The sequence below is a fragment of the Gadus chalcogrammus genome, chromosome 12 (assembly GCF_026213295.1).
Source record: "Gadus chalcogrammus isolate NIFS_2021 chromosome 12, NIFS_Gcha_1.0, whole genome shotgun sequence".
Lineage (NCBI taxonomy): Eukaryota > Metazoa > Chordata > Actinopteri > Gadiformes > Gadidae > Gadus > Gadus chalcogrammus.
In genome coordinates, this window is record NC_079423.1 from 21,377,257 (window position 1) to 21,400,156 (window position 22,900).

The window sequence follows — 22,900 nt, forward strand, 5'->3', positions numbered from 1 at the left end:
GCAGATCCAATCATTTTAAACTTCAACAGACACCCGCCTTCAAGTGAGTTAACGTTTGTCAATTGATTAGGTCCAGACTCTCTGTACAAATGAAATGAAATGAAGTGAAGTACGAGAGTCTGGTAGAAACAGGCTACTACAATGACTGGCTGTTTTAAAATATAACTTATACGAAACAAAATAACCCAGGCAGTTTCATCTACGAGACGTTAAAGCTTCTTCCAATACTGACAGCTGTCTCATAACTTGCAGGTTTGTGGAGACGCGACATGGGACGGATCGTCACTTAATTTAAACTTTTTTGCTTCCGTTAGTGTGTGTGTGTGTGTGTGTGTGTGTGTGTGTGTGTGTGTGTGTGATAGAGACAGAGAGGCCAATTTACTGCCTGATGAGAATTGGATTATTTCAAAATGTGCTTGGAAGTAGGTAACGACATTTAACAATGTGTATATATTTTTGAATTTCGTTGGTTAAACCGCCAACCGCCCGAATTTAATTAAAATATTATTTTTTGTCACGTCACCCGCCAGGGATGGACTGGCCCAAAAATTTGGCCCGGGACTTTGGGATGGAGAGGCCTTTTATGAGACCGCGGGAATAGCGCACATAGAATTTTGCCACGGTGTAAAATAATAAAAACTAGTCCTTATCCGTGGATATGTGCATTGCAACGGCATGTCAATGTTGGGATGTGCATGTGTTTAGAATATTGTGAAGATCACTGGGAAATATTTTATAAGCAATCTTGTCCATGTACAAAATATTAGAAATTGCATGTGCCTAGAAAGGTAAATCAAGGCTGAAAATGATCTAAATAGTGCAAGATACAATTATTTTAGTGGAAAAAAATTGTCATACACATACACAGGGTTTGGGAGATGGGGGCGGGCCGGGGTTTGTTGTGCGTTGCTGTGGTTACTGGTGTTGAAGTGTTCCAATGGTTTATTAGCGGTGGTATCTAATAAATCGCTCTCTAATCAATACTTCATTCACTGCCTCTTCCGTGGGCATTACAATATTATGAATTGTTCTCCGACGTCTCTGGTACTTCCATAATTAGTTCAAGTCATTTTTATATTGCCAAACATGCTCACTAGTGCACCTGTCATAGCTATACTACTGTGTCCTGTTCCCGCCGAACCATTGGTCTCGCTGACATGGGCGTCGCTGTCAACCTTGGCTTTTCCACGGAAAAGGTCGGTTAATTTAGCACATTTGGCTGCGTCTTTCTCTAACATTTTTTTCCTTTTCAACCTCAACTTCTGAGCGCCACCCAATTCTTTTGCCTCTTCACCACCTTTTTTCCTTTTTGACATTTTCGTATTTCTGTGTAACTTCAGTGAGATCAACGAGAAGTTCCGGGTAAGTGACCCGGCCGTGTGTCAGGCTGAGCCAATCAGAAATGACAGACCGCGGAGCAGTCCAAGTTGGGAGGGGCCGTTCGGCTGCTCTGCTGCTTTGGCCGCTCGCTTTGCCCCCATACACTGTGGGGGTGCTCCCCCCTCTAAATTGACAGTAATATATCGGCCCCGTTTCACCGTCAGGCAAGAGCTCCGTTTCGCGCTGTAAGTAAGAATATCCGGTAGCAGGCCACCCCAAATCACGGCTTACTTAACTTTTTCATTTTTCTTTACATATTTTACAACAAAAAAAAATATATACATTTATAATAAAAAAAGAAAAAAAAAAAAAAAGAATTACGGCCGGCCGGCTCGGCCTGAAATCGTCCGGCCGTTCGGGAAATCTCCCGAACCTCCCGATGGCCAGTCCGCCCCTGTCACCCGCCCGATCCGCGGTTTAACCGTGGAGTCCGCGGTTGCAACCGCCAACCGCGCATCTCTATTTCTGACCAATCGGTTTGAGGTTGTAACCGTGTGTAATATGTACTGTATGTTGCTTTCTTCAAGCAATTCATCGTTTATCAATGAGACCAACCTGGTTAAACCAAACATTTGATAATTGTATAGCAATCAGGGCATGTCATTGGTTCGGGGAATGAATCTTTGCCTGTTGAAGTGTGAGAAGTGTGCATGAATGCAACACTTCTTTTTTGGAGTTACGTAGTTTTAAGAAGTTGCTGTCTTCTGCTCTTTTCTGCTCTATCCCTTTACAACTCTTAAATCTTCAGTCAATGTGAAGTGACGTGTGTTTCATGGTGCTGTTGTTTTTCATTCCAGCAGTGTTCAGTCCCTCACCTGAAACAAAGGAGCTCAAGGAGACGCACCGCATCAGCGCCCGTGTGTCCAAGAACAGCCCCTCCCCCATCATCCTACCCCAGGCCCAGGGGGGCACCCCCACCCCGGGGAGCAGCACGCCAGAGTCTACCACCCCCACTAGCAAGAGCGGTCGGCGCAGCTTCTGGGAGATGCTGGTGTGTGAGACGTGGGAGGGGGGTTCTGCATCAGCATCAGCATCCCTTCTCAACATGCACTAAGCAGATCCATGTGTTCTAAAAACACCCCCAAATTAATATGTTAATAGTCAGAACTTGTGTTCTGAACAAAATGTAATAAAGTGGAACACATTGGCTAATGTTGTCAAAGAATGCTTTAACACCCAACTTTTTTACTGGTAAAATAGGAACCAAACGGTTTTATAACGTGTCTTCACAGGGCAAGGCGGAGTCTTCGGAACTGGTGAGCCCAAAGACGACAGATGACATCGTGCCAGAGAAGGTGGAGGAGGGGAAGGTGGTGCGTCGTAGGCACAAGACGGAGAGTGTGAAGCAGCAGTGGAGCCAGGAGAGGGCTGGGGCGGTAGAACTGGAGCAGCTCCAGAGGTGCCTTCCTCCACCCAGCCAACAATTAGCATTGACCATTAGCATTAAAGGTCCCATGACATACCACCAGGTGTGGTGTGATTAGCCGTTACAAGCCGTTTTTTAAATCTGCCCCTTATGACATCACAGGTGGGCGTGTCCACCTAGATGTGTGCTGGATAGATCAGTCTACCAGCCTACCCAGTTGGGCCTACCCCATGTCATGGGACCTTTAAAGAAAATAATCTTTTAAGTCCCTGATCAAATTTGAAAAAAATGGGACATTTCTCTTACCAACCTTATTTCTATCAGTTGCTATATAAGTGTACTTTATAGGAGCATGCTTTCTTTGTACTTGCGGAGCTTCACTAACATACTTCACTTATGATGAACTACCTCCAACCAATAAGCCTTGAAATCATCTAGAATTGTAACCAAGGCAAACTATTTCCTTCTTGATTGTTTGAATGTTTACCATGTCTTAATGTGGCTACTGTGGTGGTTCTTCAGTAAGGTAATTTCTCCTGCTTTGGCGTCTCCTAGGAAACAAGTGTCCCAGTTAGAGGAGGGCGATCTGGGCACCCTGCATCCTGTTTACCAGTTTATTTGCCAACCATGGATGACCTTCATGGCTCAACTTGGTCCGTCTCCTCGCAACATTTTTCATTTCAAATCATGTCACTTTTCGACTGTTGAATAGCTAAATTGCTTCGTATGGGGTGTCATTCCAAATGTTGAGCCCTTTTCTCTTTCTTAATGTTGATTTATTTTCTCCTTTTCTCTGTCGCTCATCTCTGCTGAACAGGCTGCACGTCAGTCCAGCAGTGTACAGCTGAAATAGCGTCACACTTTCTGCTGCCTTCAGTGTTGATGGAGATTGTTAATTTGGTCAGTTCACTGGCCAATGATACAACAGTGAAGGTGTTTGAGAAGCAAAGGTCGGTCATGGCTTCTGGTGTGGTGTTGTCTCTTAAATTCAATAACATTAAAAAATGATATTGCATTGTATGCGTTTCATCCCCCTCCTTTTCTATTCACCGACCTTTCAGTCGTTCTCAAAGCACAGACGTCTTCGTCCCGTTGCCGCTGGTGCAGCACTCCAGACCCGCTAGTTCGAACCCCAGGACCTTCATTCTCGTCGGACGGAACTTCCATCAGTGGCACTGCAGCACAGACCAAGGTATCCCGAGGCTCCCCTCTTGTCACCTTGCTCGTCCCATACTGTCGCCTGCTGCACCTCCTTCCCCACGCTCGTTGTCCAGTGTGCTCCTTTAACATGTAGGCAGTGTTCCACGGCTTTCATCATGCCTCAGCTGCCCTTTTTTTGTTGACTCGTCTGTTGTTCCTTTTGTGTCTGCCTTGCTGCTGTACCCATCTCTGTTTACCTGCAGAGCAAAGTTCAGATGAGGAGCACAGCCCTTTGCTAAATAGGTTCACACGTAAGTCCACTATCAAGCTCCAATGCATTTGAGGTGTTTTTGTTTATTTGCATCGATAAACTGATTTACTTATGCATACATCATGTATGCATGTAGAAATGTGAGTACTGTGTACAATGTAAATGTAAAAGCACAGACAAAAATATCCTTTATTTCACAACACTTTGATTGAACAAGATGAAAAGAGAGCTCACTATTGGCCTTTCAAAGTCTCATCTTAACCAGATTGCCAGACATTTTAATTTCAATGCATGCTTTCACTTATTGTTTCTATCTATTCTATCCTTATGTTTACTATATACCACATCATTTGTATTTTTCTCATAACTTCCTAATGCAAACACCACAGGGTGTTTACAATCAGTAACTGCACATGGCTCTTTGGCTTCCAGTTCCTGGTGTGGTGTAACCTAGTTTATGTAAACAAAGATAACGATGCTTCAGAGGATTAAATTGACACTGCAGTATCTGGCTTTGCACAGCTCTTCCTCGCTCCCTGACTTACGTGAATGTGCCTCTCCCCAATCACAGCTCATAAAGGCCTCCAGCGCTTCGAGGCCTTGGAGCCAGCTGATTGGCCTGGCCCGGGTACGGCCCATGGAGGGGTAGCACCACGACAGAGGTTCCTCTTCATCGCTGTGCAGGGCAAAAAGGTAATGATATGGATACAAAAAGAAAACTGCATAATAATATACTTCCAAATACAAATCACTACATTTCAGTCATATGTTGGTTCCATTTGAACTGTGACTGCCAAATGTACCATTGAATTGCAATAATATACCAGATGTATGCTCTGCTTGTTTCATGTATTTGTGTTTTAATTTTGACATTCCTTTCCATTTATTGTTTTAAATTAGTGAAAGACAAATAAATAAATCAAATCCGATCAAACACCAATCAATAGTGCTTGTGAATAATTAGCCTCTCCAAAAAAAAGTATATAAAAGATTGCATATGAATATATAAAAAATAACATAAGCGGATTTGATGAGGATTTAATTGCTCTGTGTACATAACAATGCATCCCCAATACAATGTGTACCAGGTCACCCTCCACTGCTATAACTGGCATGTGGACCTTGGCTCCGATCTGAACCGGAGGCTGGGTCAGCTTTTCAAGTGGCAGAACGCCAGGGCCCATGTGGTGCACTGCCTACTCAACCAGAAGATGGGCCTGTTCCATCACTACTGCTTCTCAGACACTCCCAGCCATGACGACTCCAAGCAGGTGATGTTTGATCTACACAGTGGGTGGTTTATGAGTGGTATGGGACGCAAATAAATTAATACGTCAATTCACTCTATTACCGTAATTCTATGATTTTACGACACATTGTGACGCCCAAGTTTTAGACGATAACGATGGATGGAAACACATGAGGGATGGGTCGAATACATCATTCAAAACTTTGAATAATAATAAGGTTTTCCTGACAAATAAGGGGACAAAATAACAAAAGAAAGAAGAAGTTACCGGTAATTCAAAGTGCTGCCCTGCCTGAATCTGAGCCACCGGAGGCCACTGCTGCAGAATCGTGTTTTCTCAACCGAAAATTTTGCCTTTTAATTTCTACCGTGTCATTTTTATAACCCTCAAAGTAAAAGTTCACTATCAGCAGTATTACAATAGGATGGCTGTATGGACGCGCAGTGGCTTTTGGATCCACTCCTAGGGCAGAGCTTCACTGTAGCGTTGAAGGTTCTGAAGACACAGGGCTTCCATGGTATGTGAGTGTAGACCTACTAGTTTGAACAAAGAGCAACGTTTTGATGTAATTGCACGGCAAGACTACTCACCCGAAGAGAAATCAAACAGGCACGATGGGTTACTGATCACCATTAAAGGAAAAAACTCCCTTCCTGTTCCATTCATGTTTATTCAATTAAATCAAACCAACCCGTTATTATTAGATATCTAGATATCTAGATCTAGATATCTATTATGATATATTTTTTCTTGTTTAAACACTGAGTATATAAGCTAAATAAGTTCATTATTAGAACCCGTCTAAAGCTCTTAACCTTGTGGGTAGTGGGAGCGCCCCATGGAGCCTAGAACATTTAATAAATACTATTATTATTACTTTACAGACCTGCCGATATTCACACTGGTTGGTAGGTGTCGGTGCTACCAAAGTATTTGGATAATGTTCTTATATCCGAATACAAAACTAACAAAGGATAATTCAGTCCTCCCATGGTTGTCCATTGTGTTGATGCTATCCCTACCTCAAATTAAGTGCTGACGTGAAGTATTCTCAGACCGAAGGATGCCTTACACTCTTTTGTATTATTATGCATTTTATTCTTCGGATATAACTGGGATAATTTAACAAAATGTAACCTACTACCGGCGGTTCGCCAATATGCAAAGGGTTTAAAAATTTCAGTTTTTTGTATAAAAATGTTTAAATAAAGTAAAACAAGCATCTGAATATTGAACTGGGATTAGAGTACCTACCTAACAAATAGATATCTGAATATTCGGCCAAAACATGAACACAGCTAGATTTTGCAAGGTTTGCTGTATAAATAAGACAGACATTGGTCTGGAACTAGAACATTTGTTTTATTAATGTACATTTTTATGTCTGCATCCCACTGTGACCGTTTGCACAATATGCAATTTATTGAACTACTTTTGCGATAGTGGGATATGAAAGTTTTGATGGCCCATTTTGAGGATTAAAAAAGCCAATCCTAAATAAACTGAATCCCTCTCAGAACGGCCCCTCTGCTCTGAACGACTCTCATGCTAGAGTGACGGTGCACAGAAGGCCGAGGCAGAGCAGAAGAAAATGTGCCCTTGCCGAGTGTCATCTGTCAGTGCCCCAATGAGGCGTGAAGCGGGCACCAGTGGTCTGTGAAACAACCCCCCTGCAGCCTATAGGCATTAAGCACAGAGGCATCTGTCCCCCCCCCCCCAATCCCTCTAGCCCAGTTATCTCCAGCAGCCTGTAAGATGCTCTTCCGAGCACATTTTCCCAGAGGCAAGGCCCAGACGGAAATAAAATACACAAATAAAGTATTCTTCAAAGTCGCAAGAGAAGACCATTAACTTGTTATGGGCTTAATTTTCTCCACTGAAAGTTTGTGTTTGGAAATAGTGAAGTCTTGATGTCTGATCAGATTTATTAAGATGGTTTTCATAATGAAATATATCAACATATTTGCATTTCAAAACATTTGTGCTAAACTTTATTCAGCCTTATGTAAAAGAAAATGTTAATAAATGTAGGCATTTTTGGGACTTTCCAGCCAGGTCCTTCATGTTGGCAGTAACTTCATTTGATAATTGTTTGTTACTAATCCCATCAAAATAACTGAAAAATAATGTCATGATATTTCACTAAACTTCCATTCCATTTTACCCTCTGACTTCCCCCCTCGGATTTTGTTCTCATCCTCCCGTGTCTGTGTCCACAAACAGGAGCCCAACCCGTTCCTTAACCCTGCGGTGGAGCCTGACGCCCTGCTACGAAGCCCCGTGCCTCCAGTGACAAGCAAGGACCCGGGGCGGCTGGGCAGCTCCGGCCGCAGCCTGGCCCCCCTTCACTTCCCCTCAGAGCTGCTGCCGTTCGACGAGGCCCTGAGAGACATGAGCACGGTGCGCCCGTTCGCCGTGGGTGAGCAGGACTGCCCAGATGTCGTGACGAGGCATGGGAACCAGCTTCTCGAGGTCAAGGCAGCCGAGCGCAGAGGTCCGTAGCACCTAATAGATGGATACGTTTTTAGTAGTTGAGTCTTTATTCGAAGCACCTCACCGTTCCAACCCTGTTTCTGTTGACAGAAATGGAGAAGCAGATGAAGATTGAGAACTTGTTTGTGACTTGGCAGCAGAGGTCTGCACAGTCCAACATGCCTATCTCAGTAAGTGCTTCTCCAGTTGGACACACTAACCACACAAATACACTCCTTTACTCCTCAATGAACTCAATCATCCACTCACTCACTCACTCACTCACTCACTCACTCACTCACTCACGCCCTCACTCACTCACTCACTCACTCACTCACTCACTCACTCACTCACTCACTCACTCACTCACTCACTCACTCACTCACTCAGAATCTCAGAATCTTCTCACTCACTCACCCAGTCACTCCCTCAGTGTTTAACTCTGAAGGTGCACACTCTAAATCGACACAATTTAATGCACAACCCATTGAAGTCGTTCCCCACTCCCAGGCGGTAGACCTGGACATTCTGAAGCAGTCCTCAAGGCTGGTCCACTACTGCGCCACCCCGCTCCTGTTTGATCCCGCCTTCCGCAGGCAGATCCAGGACGAGCAGTTCAACCGGCCCCCGGCTAAGGTAATACTTCTCTTCAACCCTCTTGCGGTATTTGTCATTTTACTGGGCCTTAACCCTGGGAGACAGTTTGTCTGCTGGGACTGAGATGGTGTGTCTGCTGGGACAAAGACAGTGTGTAGGCTGGGAATATGCTGGGACTAAAACAGTGTGTATGCTTGGACTAAGACGGTGTCACTGCTGGGACTATGCTGGGACTAAGACGGTGTGTCTGATGGGACTAAGAAGATGCTTCCTGTGTGTATGCTTCCTGTATGGGTGGCAGAAGCGACACTGCTCCAGCGACTCAGCGGCCTCAGGACGCGACCGGAGCTACAGCACAGACTCAGCGGACACCATACCCAGTCGGCTGAAGGAGGAGTCCTGGCTGCTGGAGCTCTCTAACACCTTCCTGCAGCAGTACATCCAGTACCTGCAGAGCACAGGCTTCATCCTGGTGCAGATCCGGCCTCAGTCTCCTGCCCGCAAGTTAGTCCTGTATATTCACATATAGGGCCCTATTTTAACGGTCTGAAACGCAAGTGAGAAGCACCAAACACAAGTAACTTTGTAAGCGGTTCTATGGCGATGTTGCTATTTTACCGGCGGATAAGTGCCATGAGCGCAATGGAAAAGGGGTTTCCACAATCCACGTCATCATCATCATAATATTTCAATTAGGCAAATCGTGGTGCGTATAGCCTACTGGTGTGTAAGCTTATGTTGCAGTTCCGACCTGCCATGGTACGTCAAAATAGCAACACCAACTGTGCTATCCGCTAGTGCACTTGGACCAGGTATTGTCAGTTGCGCAACTGCTTTATCGATCTGTAAGATAGCACCATGTATCATTTGCGCCGGAACACGCCTCTCAGGGCGGAAGTATAGTGGCACGAGTTTGCTGCGGGGGAAAATCAGCTTTGCGCTGGGTGCAAACTAGCAACGGTACACTCGTCGGTGTAGAATGTCAATCGGGCTGGGTGCAAGATAGGGCCCATAGTCTGACCATCACATATAGTCCCACTTTTATTGAATTGTATTAATGACCTCCTGTTTGAGGTCCCAGTGAACCTCAGCCTCTCACCAATGTGATTTTGTTCAACTTTGCAGCAGTGTTGCACGGGCCCGTGCTGCAATGCTGAGCTCCATGTTGCCTGAAGGGAGGATGTCCTTCTCCTACGTCAAGCAGAAAAGCGAGGACAGCCCCAAGGTCAGCATTGACTTCAAGTCCATTGGGGGAAATGCAACTGCAACGATTCATCATCGTCACCAATCACTCGTTTATCATTCCTGACCAAAAGTCGGACTCGTATCAAACAGGGATGCGTTCTACACCCCTGATGACACTGTGCCATTTTGTCTTGTCTTAAAACTGCTCTTAGCAGATCACAGCGAGTGGCACCACACCATACCACCTCCAGAGGGCGCTGCCAGGGGGAATCGTGCTCATCGAGTTGACTTTCCAGGTGAGTTCTTTCAGTGTAGCTTTCAGCTATCACTGGAAAAATTCAGATGAAATTCTGACTCAATTTCACACTAAACTTAACATAAGACAATATATATACCTCTGTCGGTAAGGTACGCGGTCGGCAGGTTAAATTACCATGGTTAAACTCTGAGATACTCAAACTCCTTAAAGAGAAGGCTTCGTCTCTCAACGCCTGAGAGCAAAAATGAATGATTTAGTAATAAATGCACTACTCAACTACGCAAGGCTAAGACAACATACTTTCAACAGCATATGATCCAATCTGCTTCCAAGCCAAAGTCACTATGGCAGGCTCTTAAAGTCATCACTGGAGAAAATTAAAATAAGAAAAATCCAAATTTACAGATTTCCCTCCATGTCAGTCGTATCTCAGACTCTGTAAAGATTGCAAATGCCTTCAACTTATACTTCATCAGTTCAAGAACTACCATCTGTCTTTCCCACACCCATCCTCAACAACTGATTTGTTTTCTTTCTCTGAGATCACACAAGATTATCAAATTTAAACACTCTAAATAACAGCCTTATACTCCTTCTCCACCACTTAATTAATCTCTGTATCAGGCTGTCTATTTTCCCCTCCAGCTGGATAACAGCTCAAATTACACCAATTTATAAAGCTGACAACCCTGGTCTCTAACTATAGACATGTAGCCATACTCCCAATAATGTCTAAGCTGCTTGAAAAAAACATTATACAATTAATTAAGCTTCTATCTGGAAAACAGCAACTGGCTTAGGGACTGCTAACATGGTTTCCGTGCAAAGCGGTCCACCATGTCAGACTTACTACTCTTGACAGAGGAAATCTGTAACTCTCTTAATAGAAGATGCATCACTGGAGCTATTTTTATTGATTTTCGTAAAGCGTTTAACACATGATTATGTTATCCAAAAGTCACTCTTTTAATTAGGTGAGTGCTGCCTGCCGCGCTCAACTATTGGTCTTCATACATTTTATTCTTTCTTTCTTTCTTTCTTTCTTTCTTTCTTTCTTTCTTTCTTTCCTTTTTTCTTTCCTTTTTTCTTTCTTTCTTTCTTTCCTTTTTTCTTTCCTTTTTTCTTTCTTTCTTTCTTTCTTTCTTTCTTTCTTTCTTTCTTTCTTTCTTTCTTTCTTTCTTTCTTTCTTATTCTCTACAAACTTTGGGACCTATCTCCTTCCGCAATTATTCACCTAGAGACTCCATTCGAATTTTAAAATATTCAGAATAGCTTGGGATTGCGCGCTTTTCCGATTTTGTAAATATTTTATACTTTTTAAGATATTCTACTTCCGTCCTCCCATTGACTCCCATGTTGGTACTCTGGTACTTCAAATGTTTAAGACGTAACTGAATCAATATTCAACCTTTTATCTTCGTTCAAACCATTTAACAAATCGACACACTTGTATCTTCAATAATATCTCAACAGAATTTCAGAATCACAGTTTTAGTTTCAAACCGTCATATCTTACAGTTGGTCCCATTGAAGCCGTCTGCCCATTCTGACAATTAAATTACTTAAGACATCGTAACTCAGTCAAATTTCAACCGCTTGCCATCGTTCCAACCATTAAACAAATCTACACACTTGTATCTTCAATAATATCGATACGGAATTCCGATATCATTTAAACTTTATTCAGAATAACAGTTTTAGTTTCATTCCGGCTTCGTTTTCAGTTGGTCTCATTGTTTTACGTTGACGCTGGAGTGTGAGGACGTACAGCAGTGTTGCTGGATTGGGCTACTTTTGGAGGACGTTCAGGCAGTGTTGCCAGATTGGGCTGCTTTTCCCGCCCTATTGGGCTACTTTTAATCACACACCAGCGCGCTATTTTCTTAAAGACAGACAGACAGACAGACAGACAGACAGACAGACAGACAGACAGACAGACAGACAGACAGACAGACAGACAGACAGACAGAGTGTAATACATTTGACCTTTTACATTTCTGCATTTTTAGCAATGCTTTGCGCTTTTCAATCAGCTGTCACTTTATTTGTTTGTACTTTTTCTTAAATGGTGTGCATGTTTACATTGTTTACTCCATTTAGATTTTTGAACTTTTGTTCAAATCCCTTCACTTGATTTAAGCCATTTAACGTTTCTTTAGGTCTTAATCTATGTGGCTTTATTTAAAAGATATTTTCAACCTCACTTTGTACTACAGCGCTCACCCCATTTTCTGCAGGAAATTCATTTTCTAGTCTATCACCCTCTCTATTATACATGATTTCATCTCATTTAAAGTGTACCGTAATTTCGGCGAAAATTGAACCCAGGGTCTTTGTTTTGGCATGTATTCCCATCAAATAAGCCCTCCAGCTACTTTTTCATTGAAAATCCAGTATAGATTTTGGCCGGCACAATTTATGGCTTCCATGTTATTGGTTAGGGGCACCGCGAACGGTTCCAAATCTGCATTTTTTAACCACTAATATTGCTCAAAATAGCACCAAACCTCTGCAGTAGCATGATTGGGGTCCCTACACATAAAACTGAGCATCAACAACTTAGTTTGCGTACCGGGAGTTTATTAAAAAGACTGTTTTCCAAGTCTGTGCCTTACTGGTAGGTCCATGTTTCCAGGAAGTCCACACAAGTCGATTACCTGCTACTCTATATAATATAATAGAGGCGCCAACAAATTAAACGTAACAATCTCCCCTCTTGATGCTTGACTGTTTCAAATTTGTTTGCGTCTCCATTATATTATAATCATAATATAATAATGCTACTGCAGAGGTTTGGGTCTATTTTGAGCAATATTAGTGGTAAAAAAGTGCAGATTTAGAAGCTTTTGCGGTGCCCCTAACCAATAACACGGAAGCCAAACATTGCGTCTGGCAAACTCTTTACTCGATTTTCAATGAAAAAATAACCTGGAGGGCTTCTTTAATGGCTATACATACCAAAACAAAGACCCTGGGTTCAATTTTCACCGGAATTACACTTTAACAGATAGATCACAAGTTGTCAAAATTAGGATGTGGTATGGCAGTTCCACAAGGAAGCTTTCTTGGGCCTTTACTTTTTCTTTTATACATAAATGATATCCCACAAGTGTGTGAATACTCTAAATGCCTAATGAATGCTGATAACATGGTGCTCTTTCTGTCTGACTCTAACAAAGATATCATAAAGTCCAAACTGTCATCTGATAAGTGGTTGAATAAAAATCACTTAACCATTAATGTTAAAAAAAACAAATGTGTGTATTTCTAATCATCGTGAAAGCATCTGTCATTTTACCAGACCTATCATCTTCTCAAATCAAAATCTTGTTATCACCAAAACATGCAAGTATCTGGGTGTGTTACTTGTCTCACACCTCACATGCCGTGAACATGCCTACAAGTTAACTAAAAAGTTAAACCAGAAACTACATCTATGTCTACTATGTCTGTCAAGATTATAACATACCTATCCTACTGTCTCCAAAAACCTACCTGTAGGCAATTGTATTCTCAACCATTTCATACTGTTTACCAACTGTCTCTCATCACAAAGGAAGTTACTGAACCCATCGCACGGCTATAAAACCAAGCTTTAAATATCCACAGTAAAATTCCAAAATGGACACACCACTGCACTGTACTCACTCACTCACTCACCTCTTTTGTCCTTTCAAAATTGTATTTATATTTATGCCGTCAGATTTTATTTTCAACTCCAACACAGTACCTCACAAACACTCATCTCTCTCTTACTAACGCATAACATACCCTAAGGTGCATGTCACTAGAACAATTTCCATGGCGCTCCACCCAATGCCTGTATACAATAATGGCTATGGGCAGAGGTCTTCCATGCATACTTTCACCAAATTCTGGAACAGCATCCCTCAAAACATTAGAGCATTACAATCCATCACACAGTACAAAAAGGAATGCAAACTGTTACTCCTCAATACCAACCCTTGCAAACACTGACTGTTTATAGACCACTTTGTGTGTTCAGTCTGTTGTTTATGTGATTGTCCTACTGATGTCTGTGCTATGTTCCTGCTATGTGCTGCACAGTGCTGTATGTAAATGTACCGTGTGATGTGCCTTGTTCCTGTTATATGTTAAACGTGCTGCAGAACAGGAACCTGCTGGAAATCAGCTTTATACTGACTCAGGCCTGTTTTAAATTGTAACTTTGTTACCTTTAATACTTTCCTGTATAATAAAAAAAAAGATAACAATTAACCCAACATTGATCCAAACATAGTGTTTCATTGGATATTAAAATCCCCTATGTAATCACTGTTATCCCCCACCTCTCTGTCTCTCTCCCTGCTCCTAGGGCTGCTACTTTTGTGTGAAACAGTACGCCTTGGAGTGTACAAGGATCCCCATGGGCCAGACAGTCAACTCTCAGGTATGCACTGAGGATGTGAAATGCTGAAATATGGAAAATTGTCCTAATGGTATTAGCCAAGAGTGGTGAGCAGGATCCAAATTAATCAATACATTTCAGAATAAGAGCAGAGCAGAGCTAAGGTGCTACACTGGCAGTGTCCCTTTGTGTAGCAGAGGGGAAGTTTTAGTTTTACATTTTTAGCCTTACCAAGATTTTGTTTAATTTGTCTCTTTACTAGAAAAGTGGGTTTGGGAAGTCCACCCACTGAAAAATTGGTATACATAACGGGTCAGACAAAGCGGCAATGTCCCTGTTACAGAACTCTTGAGAAAGGACTTAAATTAAATGTGGTTTTATAAACTATTCAATAGCCAATGCTGTTGTAGATTTAAGCAACAGATCACGCCAGGCTGTGGTATGTGCTCATTATACCACTGTTAAGGGGCGTTGTCCGGCCCCGACGCGCAGCGGAGGGCCGGCGACCCCCCACTGACTGAAGTGATCTATTGCTTTTATACAACGGTTACTGTTATGGCGAAACGAAAGTCATAGACACACTACATTTAAAAAGAAACCAAGAAAGTCAAAATAGCCGTCTTATTAAAGAATACAAAAAAGTAGTCCCTCCTGGCTGCCGCTATGCATCGACGGTCGCTATGCAACACACTTTAGCGTCCCTCCGAGAGAAGGCTCCGATAGAGCGGTTCGCCGGCAATTTATCCTATGGAGCAGTTCACTCGCCGTGTGCCTAAGCTTTCGTTAGTCTCTCCATCGCCTTGCTCACTCCCGGAGTAACAACATTTACACGCTCTCCATCATCCAACATATGTTTTACTTTGTAACTGTTTCTACTTCCAGGCGCGGAGTGATATGCAAACTTTCACAAAATGATCGGGCGTCATAGCAGTTATGTATACACTCATTATACAACAGTTGGGAACCAATCAGATCGCTGGATTTAGGTCCCCCGTTGTATAATTGCATGTATAATGTATCGCTACAGGCAGTTTCTTTTCCAGATTATTCTTTAAAGTACCGCCAATGAGTTGACTTGCATCTGAAACCCTGCCCAACCAAACAGACATGGAAGGGTTCATTTATGGTTTGCAAACCAAAATCAAATGATGGCTTGGTACAAATATTGCACCGGGGGGGGGGTGATATTGCAAAAAATATTATCACGATTATTTTTTCGATATCGATATTAATCACGATATATAATATTTAAAAAAATAATAATAAGATATATATATCTTTTTTTTTCTCTTATTTTCATTGTTGTTGATAGGCTGTGTGTGTGTGTGTGTGTGTGTGTGTGTGTGTGTGTGTGTGTGTGTGTGTGTGTGTGTGTGTGTGTGTGTGTGTGTGTGTGTGTGTGTGTGTGTGTGTGTGTGTGTGTGTGTGTGTCAGCCTATGGACTTGAAGAGACTCTGTTCCTATTCCTTCCTCAAAACTGAAAGATTCTAGTGCCAAACTCTACTGCAGCCCTCCTTATTTAAATCAAGATGCGAAAGGAGCCCCTCCCCTCTAGGATCTCATCCGGGTCCTTGGCAGCCACGTTCTGAAGGAGGTTCTGAGTCATGGGGGGACCCAATGATGGTGTGTGGTAGCGCGGCCTCAAGGATAGGAGGGCTTGAACAAACTCATCAGTCATACAGGGTTGGGTGTGACCATCTTTGTTGTTGAGGTGGCACCTTGTGTGGTACAATTATATTTATTATGGAGGTCAAAGGCTGGAGGCAGGGGTCAAGGTTGATATTGAGGTTGGTGATGGAGGCGGGATCGGAGGTGGCTTGGCCAGCGATTGAGAGGTGGGTTAAGCTGGTATTCAATTTGCCATAAGTGTAGCAAACAATGTAATGATATCCCAGGAGAATATAAAGGATGAGATTAGGCTAGAGTTTGGTTAGCAGCAGAATCACAGATTAAAGCAATAATGTTTAAGGGTTCTCCGACATGGCATTTAGTCTCATATCCTTTTCATTATCTTGACTTTTATTAAACTGCTGGCACATTTAGTGCCAGTGACTATGTGCAGCCTATAGAGCTCGTAAGTCTGCTCCTTCCGGTAGACCCACATGGGACCTCTGAGATCGTAAAATATGAATAGGCTGTAGAAAAAACACAATGAGAAAGGCTACACGTCTCGTATGTGACGTCACATTGTCTGCGACTGGCCAACAATTTCCCTATCGGCATAACTGAAAATCTACACATGCCCCGACTTATAATGGTTTTCACCTCTTTCGATGCTGTTGGAAAAAAGCGGTGAAGTGGAGCAGAGAGAACGACATGTCTGTACCAGAGTGGTGGTGACGTATATCATTCGTGTCGAGAGCAGCGAGGGGCTATAGTTCACAAAGCGGCCACACACAAAACCTAACATTATCAAACATCTTCGCAATTTTTTTGTGTTTTCTTTGCATGAAAAATTATTATTTAAATCCACAAACAACATATGTCTAATTCAGGGCATATAAAGACTGGGACCAGAAAATAATTACTTTCTCACCATTGAAACCCAATGGTGAGAAAGTAATTATTTTCCTAGCCAAGAGGTCCAATGGAGGTCTCCCGGAAGAGGGTGGACTTACGAGCTCTATGGTCAACCGAACATTGCAAATTTCAGTACCACTGTGGTTCTCATAGTGCAGTACTTCAAGGGATTGCAGGGGGATCAAGAAACATTTTAAAGTAACATTGTGGTTTTAATATCAGTTAGGAACAGTTGTAAAATAATTCTAATTCTTAAGAAAATGATTGAGTAACCCCTTAACATAAGTACATCCGAACAGTTACATGTTCTGTAAATCATGCCAATATGAGCACATCATAATAACTTTAAAGGGGTACTTGGCTGAAAAAATATCTTAGTGAAAATTGTTTGAGAACAACAAGTATTTGATGCTAAAGTGTTAAGCATTGAAGATTCTCTAATAGAGCCGAGAGCTTGAATATGTGTGCTTGAGTGTGTTTGTGTATAAGTGTTTTAAACTCATGTCCAACTATATTCATGTACATGTAATCTTGTTTGAGTTGGAACAAACCTTTTCCAATGTCGGACTAGGTCAAGGAGAGTCCGCCCTGAAAAAACCTGGCTTAAAGGATTGCTGTCATCTTCTAATCATTTTTCAAACATTCTCACTTCCTTCAGAAACTTTCGGAAGATTTTAACTCATTTGTATCACATCTCATCAGCCTTTTACGTCCAAAGCTGTTTTTGCCTTATACTTATCTGTGCCTGTCCCTGTCTTCCAGTCTGTACTGTGTTCCAGTCTGTCAGTCCCTGTATATCTTTCATTATGTCTTACAGTTCCCGTCCTTGCCTGTCTGGCTATTTTTACGAAAGCCTGTCTGTCGGCCTGCCAGATTTGTTGGCCTGTCTGTCGGCCTGTCTGTCGGTCTGTCGGTCTGTCGGTCTGTCGGTCGGTCTGTCTGTCGGTCGGTCTGTCTGTCTGTCTGTCTGTCTGTCTGTCTGTCTGTCTCTCTGTCTGTCTGTCTGTCTGTCTGTCTGTCTGTCTGTCTGTCTGTCTGTCTGTCTGTCTGTCTGTCTGTCTGTCTGTCAGGTCCTACACATGTCTTTTCTCCATCAGGGCACCTTCCTCACCAAACCCCGTTGCAAGCCGTTTCCAGAAGCCATACCAGTGTCTGACTCCGCGGTATGTCCCAGCCTTTTTTAGATGGGCGCTAAATCTCTCATCATAATAATCAGCCTCCGACTCATCTCCATCGTCCTGCTTGCAGCAAATCTATCCCTGGGCTGTTCCTCTCATTCCTTTCTGTTCCTCGAATCGGGATGGTGCTTACATTTATATCTATTAACTCCCACTAATTCCACAGAAACACTTCTCTCTGTTCTGCTCTCAGGAAATGCCATTGATTTAGATGGATTTTTTTACATATGTTTTTACATGGGTTCAGTGGTTTGGGGGAATTTGATTGGTTGAAGGTGCAATGTGTACGATTTGTGTCCACCCCTACTATCTTTGGTCCTTCCTCCTGCCTTCCCCTTCCTTCCCTCGCTCCAAACACATCGCCTCACTGACTATGGAGTAATGCTTACCGTTTACAGTTGAACTGTGCAATGCCATTGTCAAGTTGTTCTCCTTCAAGTCTGAACCAACATTATATTTTTCATGGACTATTGAAATTAGATTACTGTACTATTGACCTTAAAGGTTAAATACACGCCTCTTTAGTCACAGAGTTGGATTTCAACGCGGGTGGGATGGCGCTGCCACACACAGACATCTTTATCATAAGGTCAAAAGCAAATTTCTTCACATTCTGTAGATAAAAGTAGTTAATACTGGTATGTTTTAAACAAATAATCGTACACGTTGCACCTCAAAGAATGACCGCTCTGCTCTCTCAACGGGTTTGGAGCTGAAAATCGTTTTTTGTTTTTATCCCATTTCAGCTCCTGTCATGCTTATTCCTTTACTTTGGATGCTCTTTATTCCAATTCGCCCCAAATTGATTGCTGCTCTGGTCCTGTGTTTGTTTGTATTTGGCTAATCACACCCCTACTTCCCTCTTCCACTGGCCCTTCTGTGCTTTGAAACAGCAGGGAGAGAAATGTTTTGGTTTTGAGTTCAACCTCAGATTGACTGTTTCTTATATGTTCATGGCCTGATCAAAGGCCATACAGTGATTGATTTTGGTGAATTACGCTGTTGAAATGTTGTCGTGCTCGATCCTTGGTTCATTTTTATGGCAGACTTGCGATTTGCTGAAATTTTATTTTGTACTTATAATTTAAAAGTCTGTTTTTGCCAAGACTAAATTCTTGTCAAAGTCCTGTTCATGTTATCTTTCCCACAAGATGAAAACAAAATTGTTTTTTTTATAAATTTGACAGAGGAAATGTTTAGAAGAAACCGAAATGAAATCGAAATGCATAGAAATGTATTTGATTCCTTTATTTTATTCATTCCGCACTTACACTGCTGCTAATTCAGAGAATTTCTTCCGATGTGGGATTTATTAAATAGAATATGAACTTTATAAAGTAAAAAAAAACGGTACATTTCATGTTCTTACCTGGTATTATCCCATTGAACCAGTATGATTAAACATGAATTAACCATTTATAAATGGAAACCAAAAGTAGGCATTTCCTGCTAGCATTGTGATAATGTGTATAACAAAACAAATAGAATTCGGTAGACTGGGAAGTTGAACCTTTCAAATTCCAATTGGATGTGGGTGTTTGTGTTTTTGTTGTTGTGTGGCTACTCATCCCCCTCTAGCTCTCCATGCTCTTCACCGAGGAGTGTGACAAGGTGCGGGACCTCATGCACGTGCACTCCTTTAGCTACGACTACCACCTGCGTGTGGTCCACCAGCACCTGGTGGGCTGCCACATGATGCTCCGCCAGGGCTACCAGCTCACCCATTTCCTGGAGGACTTCATTTCCCATCATCCTGATATTCCCAAATTTGGTCGCAATCATGTGTTTCAAGGTGAGAGACATATTATGATTTTTGTTCTGTATCGACACAATTGGAGAAAGTCAAGAGCAATACCAGGCCAACATATATTTTTTTAAAACCCTTTTATAAAGTCTTGGTTCCAGTTATCCAGGATATCATAACGAGATTAGGGTGAATGAAATCCCTAGTATCAATCTGCCTTTAACAAAGCCTTATCTCATTGTCGTCTGGATCTCATTCATGTCCTGTCTCTCTCTGGCCATCACATGGATGATGTGATATTCATTACGGAGGGCAAACCTGAACCCGATCTGTACGGTCTCACGAGGCTGCCCACATTCAAGAATTATCCTTCACATTGCAACCTTGTCATCCTTCTTCTAACTGTCACGTTTTGAATGTTTCCCGGGACACGACCAGGGAGCTTCTCGGTCTCCACGGGGATGATCACGGCCCACCAGCTGTACAACTACATCACGGACCACGCCAACACCTACAGCATGAAGCCTGTCCGCATGTCCAAGACCGCCTGCACCGCTGACGGCAAGAAGGGGGGGCCGAGCGCCGAGCAGCACGAATACGCCCTGGTGGCTCTGTGGAACAGGTTGTTACGGCGGTACCGTGTTCATGTCTCGTTGGGTGGCGAGAAATACGCCTTGCATTGTTTTTGTTTAATTTTATGTTTTGTGGATTGACATTTTTGTTGGTAACATTTCTAGTGATCTTTTGATATCCCTTTTGATTTGTACTTGCAACTACATAGCAATAACTTTGCATGAATAATTTTTTTCACACTTCGTCCTCATTGTTTTTCCAGCTCTGGTTCATATAAGGACCCTGAAGGACTCCAACACTATGATGACTTTGACGTGTCTCTGCTCGTGTGCCACAATGCCGCCCCCTTCGAGGAACAGCTGGAAGGAGACCGACACGTGCTCAAGTAAGAGCTCTTGGGAGATGGGGGGGGGGGGCACACACACACAGGCACAGGGCAGATCCCTCTGTGTCTTAATGTAAAAACAGGTTAATTTGACTTTATGTGTGTGCACACCACCCTTTGTCCCAGGCTCCGGTTCTACGTGATCATGACGAGCCAGAGGGAACTGTTCCCTCGTCTCACCGCCGACATGCGGCGCTTCAAGAAGCTCCCCCCTCTGCTCCACCGCGACCCCGCTGACCCCTCCGCCAGCAGCAACAGCAGGTCCCTGGAGCCGGCCGAGCTAGGAGGAGGAGGAGGAGGAGGAGGAGCGAAAGATACGGAGTGCGACCCTTGGGAGGAGCACAGAGCCGCGACCGCCGCCTCCCCCGAGGCCAGCGAATCCACGGCCCCGGTGGGGATTCTAGCATCCCTCATCGGTGACGCCCGCGGCCTCCTGTACCCGTTCGCTCCGTTTCCCCTGCTCAACAGCGAGGTGCTGGCGGCGGAGCACCACATCCAGGCCAGCGTGGAGCAGGCCATGGGCCACTGCCGCCGGGACACCCTGTGGAGGAGGCTGTTCCACGGCGAGCAGCTGGACCTGGTCCTGGACAAGCTGAAGCTCACCAAGCTGTCCTTCTGCGAGCTGGAGGAGCTGCTGGAGACGGTGGTCAGCCGCTCCATTGGGGAAATCGATCCCCAGCTGGTAAAAGCTCTACTCTCTCTTTCTCTGTGTGTAGCACGAGGACCCACCTCCAAGTCATGTCCGTGTTCCCTACTTGACCTTCGGTGTGTCTTGGGGATTTGACGAGCCTCTGTGTTGCTTGTAGAAGTATGAGCTCAAACTAAACGTCCCAGATAACGCTGGTCCCAGGCGCTCTCGTCTCAAGACGGAACAGCTGGAATGGGGTCTCGGCGTCCCAGTGAGGATTAGATGTGTTGGGAACGTAAATCCCCTCCGGGACAAGAGGGGATTTGGGGATGTTTTAGTTCCCACTCCCTCTTGGGGCGTAGCCTGATAAAGATGCCCATCTATCACAGTCTACAACTGAACACATTATTTGGGCTTCTCTTAAGAGGTGCAACACCTGTGAAAATAACACATCAATTATCTCTTTTACACAAATTTTATTACAGCATTACTCTTGTCAAGCGAGCTTGCCCATCTTTGCCAAATGCTACTTTATATATATAATATTATATATATAACTATTCTCATATACTCAACGATACAATAGTTCATGGCAAAAAGAAAAGTGAATGGCTGTGAAATCCTGTGCAGTTTCTTACATGCGGTTCTGTTTCTGCAGGACTGCTTCCTCACCATGAGTCCTGGCTGGTACCAGAGTCTCATTAAAGTGCTGCTTTCCCGCTTCCCTCAGAGCTGCCGACATTTCGATGAAAATGGCATCCAGTATCTGGTAAGACATGGAGGAAGTGGATGAAAGCCTGTAAAGGACGTGGGATATTCCTCACATGAACTCTGTACACGCAGTCTTTGCTCATGTTGATTGTGAGAACAGTCTTGAGAATGAGAATATATTTTGGTTCATGCTCTCGGATATCATTCCTGTCTTTCAGGGGATGAAACCAAACAATAAGTATAATGATAATAATCTATAACTTAATGTCACAAGGAAGGTTTTAGGAGGAGCAAAGAAAAACTGAATTGTTCACAAATTAATCTTTATTTTCTTTCAGGCAGTACTAAATCAGAAATTTATAGACTGCTTTGTCCTCGTTTTCCTCGACACCCAAGCTGGAAAAACGGTGAGTAGTTTTTAAGTGTGCGTTCGTGTCTGTCTGTCTGTCTGTCTGTCTGTCTGTCTGTCTGTCTGTCTGTCTGTCTGTCTGTCTGTCTGTCTGTCTGTCTGTCTGTCTGTCTGTCTGTCTGTCTGTCTGTCTGTCTGTCTGTCTGTCTGTCTGTCTGTCTGTCTGTCTGTCTGTCTGTCTGTCTGTCTGTCTGTCTGTCTGTCTGTCTGTCTGTCTGTCTGTCTGTCTGTCTGTCTGTCTGTCTGTCTGTCTGTCTGTCTGTCTGTCTGTCTGTCTGTCTGTCTGTCTGTCTGTCTGTCTGTCTGTCTGTCTGTCTGTCTGTCTGTCTGTCTGTCTGTCTGTCTGTCTGTCTGTCTGTCTGTCTGTCTGTCTGTCTGTCTGTCTGTCTGTCTGTCTGTCTGTCTGTCTGTCTGTCTGTCTGTCTGTCTGTCTGTCTGTCTGTCTGTCTGTCTGTCTGTCTGT

The 22,900-nt window shown here is 43.4% G+C and overlaps 1 protein-coding gene across 6 annotated transcripts in view; it reads left to right on the forward strand.

Annotated features, from left to right (window-relative positions):
* The window catches only part of szt2 (SZT2 subunit of KICSTOR complex), a 69,273-nt gene that overhangs the window by 43,331 nt on the left and 3,042 nt on the right, over window positions 1–22,900 (forward strand). For 3 of the 6 annotated variants that reach the window (XM_056604512.1, XM_056604515.1, XM_056604517.1), the window contains 22 exons: window positions 2,178–2,371; window positions 2,613–2,779; window positions 3,302–3,399; window positions 3,564–3,696; window positions 3,808–3,938; window positions 4,150–4,197; window positions 4,729–4,850; window positions 5,246–5,428; window positions 7,631–7,901; window positions 7,991–8,070; window positions 8,390–8,515; window positions 8,778–8,980; window positions 9,602–9,701; window positions 9,874–9,957; window positions 14,257–14,331; window positions 17,907–17,972; window positions 19,566–19,779; window positions 20,170–20,353; window positions 20,567–20,689; window positions 20,816–21,371; window positions 21,976–22,086; window positions 22,367–22,435. In XM_056604512.1, the coding sequence (XP_056460487.1) occupies window positions 2,178–2,371; window positions 2,613–2,779; window positions 3,302–3,399; window positions 3,564–3,696; window positions 3,808–3,938; window positions 4,150–4,197; window positions 4,729–4,850; window positions 5,246–5,428; window positions 7,631–7,901; window positions 7,991–8,070; window positions 8,390–8,515; window positions 8,778–8,980; window positions 9,602–9,701; window positions 9,874–9,957; window positions 14,257–14,331; window positions 17,907–17,972; window positions 19,566–19,779; window positions 20,170–20,353; window positions 20,567–20,689; window positions 20,816–21,371; window positions 21,976–22,086; window positions 22,367–22,435 (3,338 nt within the window). The remainder of the gene's footprint in view (window positions 1–2,177; window positions 2,372–2,612; window positions 2,780–3,301; window positions 3,400–3,563; window positions 3,697–3,807; window positions 3,939–4,149; window positions 4,198–4,728; window positions 4,851–5,245; window positions 5,429–7,630; window positions 7,902–7,990; window positions 8,071–8,389; window positions 8,516–8,777; window positions 8,981–9,601; window positions 9,702–9,873; window positions 9,958–14,256; window positions 14,332–17,906; window positions 17,973–19,565; window positions 19,780–20,169; window positions 20,354–20,566; window positions 20,690–20,815; window positions 21,372–21,975; window positions 22,087–22,366; window positions 22,436–22,900) is intronic. The other 3 variants (XM_056604513.1, XM_056604514.1, XM_056604516.1) reach the window with 3 other exon arrangements.